This window comes from Portunus trituberculatus, chromosome 34 (assembly GCF_017591435.1).
Source record: "Portunus trituberculatus isolate SZX2019 chromosome 34, ASM1759143v1, whole genome shotgun sequence".
Lineage (NCBI taxonomy): Eukaryota > Metazoa > Arthropoda > Malacostraca > Decapoda > Portunidae > Portunus > Portunus trituberculatus.
Window position 1 is genome coordinate 12442915 of NC_059288.1, and position 13137 is coordinate 12456051.

The 13137-nt window shown below is 44.9% G+C and overlaps 1 protein-coding gene across 1 annotated transcript in view; it reads right to left on the minus strand.

Annotated features, from left to right (window-relative positions):
- Positions 1 to 1689: 1689 nt before the first annotated feature.
- LOC123512761 overlaps positions 1690 to 13137 on the minus strand; it is a 38946-nt gene continuing 27498 nt past the window's right edge. The window contains exons 14-15 of the mRNA XM_045269336.1: positions 2252 to 2470; positions 1690 to 1995 (exon numbers count right to left, since the gene is read on the minus strand). Of these exons, the coding sequence (XP_045125271.1) occupies positions 1690 to 1995; positions 2252 to 2470 (525 nt within the window). The remainder of the gene's footprint in view (positions 1996 to 2251; positions 2471 to 13137) is intronic.

A 13137-nucleotide genomic window follows, 5' to 3' on the forward strand; every position in this document is an offset into this window, starting at 1 on the left:
AAAATAAGAAGGAGGCCTTAGTGTTGGTGGTGGGCAGTGGTGGCGTGCTGATCAGTGGGTGGCGGCAGGCAGTGGAAGCCTCATTCTTCTCGGTTACGTTAGGTCAGGTTGGTGTCGTTAGTTAGGTTAGGTTGGTTTCGTTGTTAGGTTAGGTTGGTTTCGTTGTTAGGTTAGGTTGGTTTCGTTGGTTAGGTTTGGTTGGTTTCGTTGTTAGGTTAGGTTGGTTTCGTTGGTTAGGTTAGGTTGGTTTCGTTGTTAGGTTAGGTTGGTTTCGTTGTTAGGTTAGGTTGGTTTCGTTGTTAGGTTAGGTTGGTTTCGTTGTTAGGTTAGGTTGGTTTCGTTGTTAGGTTAGGTTGGTTTCGTTGTTAGGTTAGGTTGGTTTCGTTGTTAGGTTAGGTTGGTTTCGTTGTTAGGTTAGGTTGGTTTCGTTGGTTAGGTTTGGTTTCGTTGTTAGGTTAGGTTGGTTTCGTTGTTAGGTTAGGTTGGTTTCGTTGTTAGGTTAGGTTGGTTTCGTTGTTAGGTTAGGTTGGTTTCGTTGTTAGGTTAGGTTGGTTTCGTTGTTAGGTTAGGTTGGTTTCGTTGTTAGGTTAGGTTGGTTTCGTTGTTAGGTTAGGTTGGTTTCGTTGTTAGGTTAGGTTGGTTTCGTTGTTAGGTTAGGTTGGTTTCGTTGTTAGGTTAGGTTGGTTTCGTTGTTAGGTTAGGTTGGTTTCGTTGGTTAGGTTAGGTTGGTTTCGTTGTTAGGTTAGGTTGGTTTCGTTGTTAGGTTAGGTTGGTTTCGTTGTTAGGTTAGGTTGGTTTCGTTGTTAGGTTAGGTTGGTTTCGTTGTTAGGTTAGGTTGGTTTCGTTGTTAGGTTAGGTTGGTTTCGTTGTTAGGTTAGGTTGGTTTCGTTGTTAGGTTAGGTTGGTTTCGTTGTTAGGTTAGGTTGGTTTCGTTGTTAGGTTAGGTTGGTTTCGTTGTTAGGTTAGGTTGGTTTCGTTGGTTAGGTTAGGTTGGTTTCGTTGTTAGGTTAGGTTGGTTTCGTTGTTAGGTTAGGTTGGTTTCGTTGTTAGGTTAGGTTGGTTTCGTTGTTAGGTTAGGTTGGTTTCGTTGTTAGGTTAGGTTGGTTTCGTTGTTAGGTTAGGTTGGTTTCGTTGTTAGGTTAGGTTGGTTTCGTTGTTAGGTTAGGTTGGTTTCGTTGTTAGGTTAGGTTGGTTTCGTTGTTAGGTTAGGTTGGTTTCGTTGTTAGGTTAGGTTGGTTTCGTTGTTAGGTTAGGTTGGTTTCGTTGTTAGGTTAGGTTGGTTTCGTTGTTAGGTTAGGTTGGTTTCGTTGTTAGGTTAGGTTGGTTTCGTTGTTAGGTTAGGTTGGTTTCGTTGTTAGGTTAGGTTGGTTTCGTTGTTAGGTTAGGTTTCGTTGTTAGGTTAGGTTGGTTTCGTTGTTAGGTTGGTTTCGTTGGTTAGGTTTGGTTGGTTTCGTTGTTAGGTTAGGCTGGTTTCGTTGTTAGGTTAGGTTGGTTTCATTGGTTAGGTTAGGTTAGGTTAGGTACAACGGCCAACCACTGCACCAACCAGGCTGGAAGGATGTCCAGCTGCTCTGCCATAAGGCTTCGCCTTCACCCTCGTACCCTGCCCCTACTGCCTGCTCTTGCCTATGTGAGGGTGCGTCAGCCTCAAAATCCTCATAATCTACACAGACCTCTTACAGGTTATCCTCAGAATATAGATTGAGCGTTATCAGAGTCCTGGCTGTCGCTTTCCAGGTCAGCATCATAGTCCAGACTGATTTCTTCTGGGTCTGTCTCAGAATCTAGGCTGGCGCTTTCCAGGTCACCCTCATAACCCAGACTCTCCACGTCCAGGTCAGCCTCAGAATCCGTGCTGTCCTGGTCCAGGGCGTCCTGGAAGTCATCCTCAGGATCCTGGCTGACCTGGTCCAAGGCGTCCTGGAAGTCATCCTCAGGATCCGTGCTGACCTGGTCCAGGGCGTCCTGGAAGTCAGCCTCGGGATGGAGGCGGGCCTGCCGGAGCACCCTCCCGAGCGGCCGGCAATGTCGCCATCCCCAACCCGCTTGCCATTGCAGAACAGCGCTGTGTAGGCCTGACTGCTTCCTTTTTCTCACCTACGAGGCAGAAGTAGAGGGCCGCCTGGTTCCCTCTGGCGGTGCACTTGAGAGCCCGCAGAAGGTCAGCCAGGGCATTTCCTTCTCAAAGACACGGGTGCCACCCGCAAAGCAAGTCACGGTAACTGGAGTCTCCCGTCCTTCTTCATCAGACGGTCCAGCTTGATGGTCGCCACCTGGGCGGCGGCGTGTAGCCCGTCTCCTTGCCGTGGAAGGTAAAGGCAGCCAGAAGCCGCCGCCTCTTCCAGCACCAGCAGGAGGTCCTGCTGTGGGACAGCTTGATGCCATCCACCATGCCGCAGTCGCCCTGCAGCCTGAGCCCTGAGGTCACTTTGAGTGCAGAATATTTCTGTCCCATTAATTGCTTCCTCAACTAAATTCAAATCATGTATGTCAGTGGAAAAATTCGAGGAACCCCAACTCGCCTTTACCGAGCTTGGCCCTTTTTTTCCTTCAGCGGTGCTAATCAGCTGGCAGAGAGAGAGAGAGAGAGAGAGAGAGAGAGAGAGAGAGAGAGAGAGAGAGAGAGAGAGAGAGAGAGAGAGAGAGAGAGAAGAGAAGAGGTAAATGAGGAAGAGGACATGGAGAAAAGTTTAAAGAGGAGGAGGAGGAGGAGGAGGAGGAGAACGAGGAGAAGGAAATAAAGATAATAGGTTGGAGAAGATGCAATGAAGATTGCTAAAATCACGTAAAGAAGGAAAAGAGATAGGAAAATAAGAGGAAACAAGGAAAATGACAGCAAAAAGTAGGAGAGAGAGAAAACAGAGAGGAAATGAGAAAATTGGATTGAGAAAGAAGAAAGAACTAAAATCAAGCAAGAATATGAAGGAAACTAACAGAGAAGGGATGGAGTAAAGAAGAAAAAGATGGAGGAGGAGGAGGAGGAGGAGGGAGGAGGAGGAGGAGGAGGAGGAGGAGGAGGAGGAAAAGAAGAAAAACGAAGATAGAAATGTTAGAAAGAAAAGAAAATGATCAGTGAGAGAGAGAGAGAGAGAGAGAGAGAGAGAGAGAGAGAGAGAGAGAGAGAGAGAGAGAGAGAGAGAGAGAGAGAGAGAGAGAGAGAGAGAGAGAGAGAGAGAGAGAGAGAGAGAGAGAGAGAGAGAGAGAGAGAGAGAGAGAGAGAATGAAAAAGGGATGTAAAAAAAAAAAAAGGAAAGCAAGGCAGACTACTTTTGTGTTAGTTCCTGTAACTGGAGGAAAACTGAAGGAGAGGAGGAGAAAGGAAGGAAGGAAGGAAGGAAGGAAGGAAGGTAGAAAGGAAGGATGGACGGAGGCGGAAGTAACAAATGAAGGAAACTGAGAACAAAATACATGATGTTTGAGTCTTTACATGGAAGGAGGAGGAGGAGGAGGAGGAGAGTGACTTCTTGAATGATAGAGTGAAAGGATGGAAGGATGAGTGGAAGGAGAGAGAGAGAGAGAGAGAGAGAGAGAGAGAGAGAGAGAGAGAGAGAGAGAGAGAGAGAGAGAGAGAGAGAGAGAGAGAGAGAGAGAGAGAGAGAGTGTTTTAATGGAAGAAAGGAGGAGAAACGTAAGAGTGTATAAAGATGACGAATGAAGTAGAGGAGGAGACAAATGGAGACAATGTAGGAGGAAAGGAGGAAAGGTCGATGCTTCCGCTGTAAAAGGCAAAGGAGGAGAGAAGAATGGAAGGAAGTAAAGAAGGAAGGAAGAAATGTACAGAAAACGAAGTAAGGAAAGATGAAAACAATGAAGAAATTAATGTACTGTCTTAGAAAGAAAGGGAAGAAAGAGAGAAGGAAGGAAGAACGAAGGAAGGAAGTAATTAAGGAAGAAGGAAAAGAAAAGCAATGAGGAGGGGAGGAAGGAAAATTGGAAGCAGTGAAATAAGGAAGGAAGATAAATAAAGAGAAAATGGAAGAAAAATACAAAAATAAAGAAGGACAGAAAAAACAAAGAGCAAAGGAAGGAGAAAGGAGTGAGTGACAAAGGAAGATTATAGGAAGGATAAAGTAAAGAAAGTTTTCCTCTTCTCTTCTCCTGCCTCCTCTTCCAATTACGTACTTGATAACAAACCATCTATGTTAGTATAAGTCACTCTTAATTTATTACTTCCTCCACGACCTCCTCTTTTTTTCTTAGATACCACTTCTTTAGTCTCATATCCAGAACCCTCCAGTAAAAATTCTTCTCTATTTCTGTCCTTTTCTCGTTTTTTTTCCTTAGCTTCACTTAGCAATTTCTCCTTTTCCCTTTCCTCTATGTTCATATCTCTTTTCATCCATATTTCCTTGTGATTGATATCATCGGCCAGCTTCCCTTTTCTAGCCATATTTTTTTCTACGGCCACTTGAGATCTCATTTTCACCTTCATTGGTCTCTTTCCTCTTTCACTGTACCTTCCTCTACCTCCTGCTCAAATTCTTGTGTGCTGTTCTTGTACTCGTTTGATAACTGTTTTGGCCATTTCCTTTCTTCATGTTCTCTTGTGAATTTATTTGGATTTTTCTTTTTACTCATCCTATAAATCACAAAGCTTTTTTTCTTGTCCACTGCATCTCGCACTAAATCTTCCTTCTCCTTGATAGCCTCTATTATAGCGACTTTGGTGTTCTCCTGAATTTGCCTCCTTACCACTTCTGAAAATTTGACTTTTCCTCTTCTTGCTCTTGTTTCCATTCATTTCTTAATTCTTTCAACTTGTTATCACCTAGACCACCTTCTACCCTGTCTGTAATCCCGTGCTGCACTTTATCCTGCAAGTTCTTTAGAGAACTTTCATAATTTTGACATGTTGTTTTAAGAACGTCATTTTGCTTCCTTATTTCTACAATCTCCTCTTTCAATTCTTGGTTTATTTCACTTACTTTCTCACATTCAGTTACTCTTGGTTTCAGGGCTGTGTTTTCTGCAAGCAGTCGGTCTTGTTTATCCATAAGACTGGTTATCACCTCCTTCATGTTTCTTAATTCCCTTTCTACATAAACAAGTCTTCTCATATTACTTCGTTCATCCCGGAAACCCGCGAAATCCTTATCCATACTATCATCAGTCAGTTTTCTTAAACCTATAGGGGTTTCTATAATGCGTTGGTTCCCACTCGCTACTTGGTTCCATCTCTCTCTCTCTCTCGTTGTTCATTAATTATCTATATGTGGTCTAACACTTATTTCCTTTGGAGATAGGAGAACCTATGGCCCCCTCTCCCCCTATACATACATCTAGGCCTGTGGTCTAACTCCTTTTGAAGTAATCTCAGCGAGCTGCTCAGATGCGTGCGTCCTGCTCGACGGCTCCGCGCGTGTAATTCACCTTTTGATCTGCTGCAGTCTCTGACGAGACAGCCAGACGTTACCCTACGGAACGAGCTCAGAGCTCATTGTTTCCGATCTTCGGATAGGCCTGAGACCAGGCACACACCACACACCGGGACAACAAGGTCACAACTCCTCGATTTACATCCCGTACCTACTCACTGCTAGGTGAACAGGGGCTACACGTCAAAGGAGACATACCCAAATATCTCCACCCGGCCGGGGAATCGAACCCCGGTCCTCTGGCTTGTGAAGCCAGCGCTCTAACCACTGAGCTACCGGGCCGTGTGTGTGTGTGTGTGTGTGTGTGTGTGTGTGTGTGTGTGTGTGTGTGTGTGTTTACCTAGTTGTGTTTTACAGGAAAAGAGCCATGCTCGTGCTATCCTGTCTCCATATCTGTCCAGTTTAGCCTTAAAGTCAGGAATATTTCTTGCTTGAACCACTGTTTTATCCAAGTTGTTCCATGTTGCTATGCTTCTGTTTGGAAAACTATACATTTCTTAAAGTCTCTTCTACATACGGTCTTATTATTATTTATTTTTTTTTTTTATGTTATGGCCTATAGCACCTGTAGGCATACTTGAAGAGTATATGTGGGAAGCGCTGTTCTACTTCCACCCATTAGTGGCGCAGGCAATTTTATTCGTAGTGGTACCCATATTAAGGCCCATATCACCACCCAAGCACATCTTTGGTGTGACCACCTCGAACCTGAGTATCACGGTGACATGTAGGTAACTTTAAACCACTCGACAAATGGCATAGCTTCAAAGTGATATATGGTGGGATTCGAATCTATGCGTGGATGTCTGCCCGATTCTGTGCTCACCACCTCATCCACTACGCCACAGCCTCCACCTCCTCTACCACATCATGATACACGTTAGACACATCAAAAGCTTTTGACAGTCTGGCATAAAGCTTTGATGTCTATCCTTCTCTCTGCAACTTTATCTCAAGTTTCTTTTCCGACCGCTCTATTACTGCTGTGGTAGACGGCTACTGTTCTTCTCCTAAACCTATTAATAGTGGTGTTCCTCAGGGTTCTGTCCTGTCACTCACTCTCTTTCTATTACTCATTAATGATCTTCTTAACCAAACTTCTTGCCCTATCCACTCCTACGCTGATGATACCACCCTACATCTTTCCACGTTCTTTCAGAGACGTCCAACCCTTCAGGAAGTCAACAGATCACGCGGGGACGCCACGGAACGCCTGACTTCCGATCTTTCTAAGTATTCCGATTGGGGCAGAGAAAATATAGTAGTTTTCAATGCCTCAAAACTCAATTCTTCCATCTATCAACTCGACATAACCGAGGAGGAGTAGTAGTAGTAGTAGAGTAGTAGTAGAGTGGAGAGAGAGAGAGAGTAGTGTTAGTAGAGTAGGAGAGCAGAGTAGTAGTGTTGGTAGTAGTAGTAGTAGAGTAGAGAGAGTAGAGTAGAGAGTATTAGTAGTGGTGGTGGTGGTAGTAGTAGTAGTAGAGAGAGTAGTAGTAGTAGTAGTAGTAGTAGTAGTACTGGTGGTAGTAGCAAGTCGTAAACTAGCAAAACCAGTAAGTAGGAATAATCTAACTGTGAAAAACTTGACTATCTAAGGAAGGAAGATGATAGTAAAAGTAGTAATAGTAGTAGTAATAGTAGAGAATAGTAATTTTATTCTTTACAATACAGAAGGGAAAGAAGAAGACAGACAGACAGACAGACAGACAGACAGACAGACGCTGGGAAAAATAGTGATGAAAAAAGTGGGGATCTACCTTTTCTTTCTATATGTCTCGTTTTCTGTTGATAACAAACCATCATTTTTTTCTTTCCTTCCTCCCTCCTCCCTCCCTCCTTCCCTCCTCTCTCACTCTCCTCTTTCTCTCTATCTCTTTTCAACCTTCCAGACAACTATCCCCTCTTCTTCAATGACGCTCAACCGTCTCCCTCTTCCACAATGAATATCCTCGGTCTGTCCTTTGCTCATAATCTTAACTGGAAACTTCACACCTCATCTCTTGCTAAAACAGCTTCTATGAAGTTAGGTGTTCTGAGGCGTCTCCGACAGTTTTTCTCGCCCCTCCAACTGCTTACTCTGTATAAGGGCCTTATCCGTCCCTGTATGGAGTACTCTTCGCATGTTTGGGGGTTCCAACACACAGCTTTGCTTGATAGGGTGGAATCAGCTTTTCGTCTCATCAACTCCCTCATCTCACTAACTGTCTTCAGTCTCTTTCTCACCGCCGAAATGTTGCATCCCTTTCTGTCTTTTATCGCTATTTTCATGGTAACTGTTCTACTGATCTTGCTAACTGCATGCCTCCCTTCTCCTGTGGCCTCGCTGCACAAGGCTTTCTTCTTCCTCTCATCCCTATTCTATCCAACTCTCTAATGCAAGAATTAACCAGTACTCTCAGTCATTCATTCCTTTCACTGGTAAACTCTGGAACTCCCTCCCTGCATCTGTATTTCCGAATTCCTACAACTTGTCTTCTTTCAAGAGGGAGGTATCGAGGCATTTGCTCCCCTAATTCTGGCTGACGGTTTGGCACTTTTTGCACTTTTTAGAGAGCCAGCACTCAAGTGGGCCTTTTTTAACTTCCTTTTTTTTTTGCCCTTGGCTGGCCCTCTTCCCTACGTAAAAAGAAAAAAAACTATGAATGAACATTACTGGGGCCAGAACTGTTTCCTGTGGAACTCCACTAATAACTCTACACCATTTTGATTCTTCACCCTTTATCACTGTTCTCATTTTTCTGTCTTTTAAGAAGTTTGTTATTCAGTCCAATATATACAGAAAACCCCCACACTTGGCGAATCTCAGCTTAGTGAAATTCACTTTTGGCGGTAGGGTGGCCACAGACCACCGAGTGCACGCTTGGCGATTTGAATTAAAACTTGGCGGTCCCTGGCGGCCGCACGGCGAACCACGCGGCTCTCCGGTGACGTCAGACCTCTCTAAACTTATCAGAACGCAAAGTGAGAGCCCCTTCAGCCATTTTGTTTGTCCTGTCCTCTGTTCTGCTAGCATGGGAACTAATTCTGGCAATTTACCTCCAACAAGGCCTCTACCAGCGAAACAGGTGGTACCGGTGGGGGTAAGGACAATGGTGGTGGCGGCAAGGATGAAAGTGAGCGAGAGAAACGGGTGGAAAAACGGGAGTTATAACTTTTATATCATGTCTTATTAGCTTTATTTATTGTTTATTGGTGTTACGTTCACCGGTTAAACTGGTAAGATTGGCATCGGGGAGCCGGTGAACAATAACAATAAAAAAACACTGCAGGTTCATCTGGTGAGGAAATGCAAAGGGGTCACTTTAAAAGCTACTTTAATAACCCATAATGAAATTGACACATATATAACAAGAAACATGAAACACAGATATATAACATGAAACACAGGAAAATGACATACACATATACATATAACACAGTAATAAATACAACAATAAAGAACCCAACTTAATACCTAACAATAATCCTAATCCTATATAGAGGCAATGTGGAAAACACGGACGAGGGAAGTGATACTTATGCGGTGTCGCAGTGGTGAAATGCTGGGTGATGGTTGATCCCACGGCAGAACCAAGAGGCGTTGTGTTCACTGGTTGAGGCTTGGATCTCAACTCCCAATCCAGAAAACCAAGAGCTGGCTCAACACTTTCGGTTGAGTCGAAAGGGCCGCGTGAATCCAACTTCGGGACAGTAGCCGGGCTTCATGAAACTGTGACGTGGAAGGTTCACGAGACGGTGGCGTGGAAGGTTCACGAGACGGTGACGTGGAAGGGAGGCGGAGAGGTGGCGAACGAGGTAACAAGCAGAGGAGGTGATGGTAGTAATGCATGTTACGGGCGGGCCGTAACATTTCCTCCCCCCTAAGACCTCCGTAATGGGCTCATGAAGGAGGTGAGACGGGAGATCTTGATAAGGCGTCGGCGATGATGTTGACCACCATATGATGGACTTCAGGTTGAAAGGTTGAACCTAACAAGGCCCACCTAAGAATGCGTTGGTTTCGGTTCCTCATGGCGTACAGGAAGGCCAGAGGATTGTGGTCCGTGAAGACCTTGGTGATGTGCGGACCAGGATGAAGATAGCACTCAAAACGTTGGAGCGCCAGCAGCCAGAGCCTCCTTTTCGATGGTGAGTAGTTGAGTTGATGGTTTCAGTTTTGCAGAGTGGTAAGCGATGGGATGGAGGATGCCGCTTGTGGGGTCCGGTTGTGTAGGACAGCACCACTCCAACTCCACTCGCGTCAACTTGTGGAAGGGTCGGGATGATCCGGCGTCCAGACCACTGGTTCCGAGGAGAGAACGCCTTGAGGTGTTTGAAGGCTTGGTCACAGGCCGGGGTCCAGTGGAAGGGACGGAAGTGCTGAGAAGGTCCGTCAAGGGGCGGCCAGGGTGAGAAGTTTTTACAGAGCGTCCCAGCCATCCCAAGAACCTCATGAGAGCTTTCCTGGTGGTAGGAACAGGGAAGCCAAGGATGGCCTCAACAAGCTCTCTTGGGGTGAACCTGCCGTTCCCACCACATGTCCCAGGTAGACCACCGTAGACCTCCCAAGGTGGACTTGGCCAGGTTGATGGTAAGCCCGGCTTCCTGCAACCGACCCATCAGCCTCCGAAGACGGGTCAGATGTGTTGCCCGTCGTGCAGTCACCACCAGGTCGTCCAGATAGCGGATGTTCCCTCCAAGTCCTGAGTTATGTAATTTATAGCCCTCTGGAAGGTGGCGGGAGCATTAGACAATCCAAAGGGCATCACTGTGTATTGGTATAGTCCGAAGGGAGTGATGAAGGCGGATATTATTTGGGCCTCGTCCGAGAGGAATCTGGTAGTAACCTTTAAGCAAGTCTATAGTGGTTACAAATTTGGCTACTCCTATACTATCTATAAGGTCCTCTATCAAGGGCAATGGGTAGGAGTCTGGCACCGTCACTTTATTTAATTTCCGGTAGTCGGTGCAAAATCGACTACTACCATCTGGCTTAGATGTTAACAGGCAGGGAGAAGCCCAAGGAGATATACTAGGTTCTGCAAGGTGATGACAGAGCAGATAGTCTACCTCTTTTTTCATCAAGTCTCTTTTAATGGGTGAAATGCGATAGGCTGGTTGTCTTATAGGCTTGATGTCGTTGGATGTTAATGTTATGTCATGTTGGATAGTATTACAAACTCCTGGAAGGTCACCTGTGATTTCAGAAAAGTCTACCAATAACTTTTTAAGATCAGACTGTTGTGAAGGTGTTAAGGAAAGAAACACCTCATCCAGGTTGGACATGATTTGGCTGTTTGAGGGGCGTCCTTTAGGTGACAAGAAGAGGAAGTCGATGTCGGACTCTTCCTCGGGGGGCACAGGACCAGACTCCTTTCCTATCAGACATACAGGTACAGCGCGAGACAAGTCGTCCTCTGGTTCTCTGGAGTGGTAAGGTTTCATTAGATTAATATGAACTAGTTGGGAATCCTTACGACGGTCAGGAGTGTGGACCACATAATTTAATTGGCTTAGTTTTGAGCCACAACATAAGGTCCCATGAACTTACTGTGAAGAGCATTGCCTGGAGTGGGAGAAAAGTAAAACCTTGTCTCCTGGTTTGAAACTTCTCATGACAGATTTGGGAAGAGAATTCTGTTGCATTTTAGTTTGAGATTTGAGGAAGTTTGATTTAGCAAAGATCTGACTTCACTGATTTTATTCTTAAGGTTACTGATGTAGTCAGACACACTGGGGCTTGAAGGAGTATTTTGAGTGAACCATTGATCCTTTAATATTTTGAGAGGCCCCCTGATCTGTCTACCATAGAGTAATTCAAAAGGGAGTAACCTAAAGAATCTTGAGGAGATTCTCTTAAAGCGAAGAGAAGGAAAGAAATACTTTCATCCCAGTCTCCTTGATGCTCCAAGCAATACTTCTTCATCATGGATTTTAATGTTTGGTGAAACCGCTCCAGACAGCCTTGGGATTGGGGTGGTAAGCCGAGGAGGTAACATGGTCGATGTTTAGCTCATTCACTATCTGTTGGAAAAAATGGCTAGTGAAATTGCTACCCTTGTCAGACTGAATTTGTTTTGGAATTCCTACCGAGGTGAAAAAATGTATCAGATGTTTTACAATGGTCTTTGATGTGATGTTCTTAAGAGGAATGCTTCAGGGTACCTGGTAGTGGGATCCATGAGGGTTAACAAATACTGATTCCCTCGTTTGGTTTTGGGTAAGGGCCCTACGCAGTCTAAAATGATCTTTTCGAAGGGCTCCGTCTGAACTGGAATAGGCGTCAGAGGAGCTGGCACAAGGCGTTCGTTAGGCTTACCCACAATTTGACATATGTGACATGTTTTTACATAGTGTGACACATCCTTTTTCATTCCTGGCCAAAAAAATGTTGAAGAGCCTTCTTGTAGGTTTTTTGGATGCCTAGATGACCTGACAATCCATCATGAGCTAGTTCTATAATGGCTGGTCTTACAGACAAGGGGATGACAACTTGATGTGTTTCTGACCAGGTGTCTAGTTGTTTCAGTTCAGGTGGTCTGTAGGAACGCATCAGGACTCCTTCCTGATAATAAAAACAAGGCAATTTAGACATATCCTTTGTCTCACTGGCCACATGTCTGATCTTAGCCAAAGTGAGATCCTGTTCCTGAGCATTAATCAAATTCTCCTTTGAAATGATGTCATTATACAAGTTGTCAGTAGAGGCAATCATTGGTGGAGGAGGTGATGAAAGGGCAGGGGACTTGGACTGAGACCTGGTGACTGCACACACTGGGAAGAAGTGAGGGATGTTTCGTCCAGGGTCTTAGTGGGACTTTCTGTTAAGGGAGAATCAAGAACAATTAAGTTTGGAACAGCCAAGTTACCCGCAAGATCATTACCCAGTACAAGATGTACCCCCGGTACTGGCAGTTCACCAGGTTTAATGGCTACCTCAACATCTCCTGAAATGAACGGGCACTGTAAGCTAATATTAGCCAAAGGATAGGAGAGCTGTGATTCGAGACCTGTAAGGATCACCTTCTCCCCAGTGAAAGCCTGCTTGATGTTTGGGATGACATCTTCCCTTAAGATGGATTGGGCAGCACCTGTATCACGCAGAACCTTGATATTTATTGCCTTGTCTTTACCATCAGTCAGGGACACTTTACCTTGATACATGTACGAGTCATAAAGTTCTAGAGGAGAGTTGACAGGGTTAGCTAGGGCCACTGGTTTCTTGTTCTCAAATGTGTTAGGTCTAGGGGCCACAAAAGAAAATTGACGTTGAGAACCCTTGCAATTTGGGTGTCTACATTTCTGGATCGTGTGTCCTGGCTTCTTACAGTATGTACACCAGGGGGGAATTATATGCATTTGGCGAGAATCCGGTTGGCTTACCACCCGCGCCCCCAAAACCTTCCCCAAAGGAGGACCTAACATTAGACAGTGAACCACGACCTCTACTACCCAGGGATCCCATCAACAAAGCAAACGCATCAGCCACTTTAGCGGCAGACATAAGCTCACTCTCTCCCTGTTCTTCCACATGCCTCAGAATATTAAAAGGTAACTTGTTCTTCCATTCTTCCAGGACCATTAGATTGAGCAACTCCGAAAAGGTGGTAATGTTAAGAGCGGCTAACCATTTCTTAAATTGTCTTAGTTTCTCACTAGCGAATTCAACATAGGTGTGAGACTCTGGTTTCACATACTTTCGAAACTGCTGTCTGTATCCATCAGAAGTGATAGAGTAGGCGTCTAGAATGTTACCTTTGATCTCTTCATATTCTACCTCATC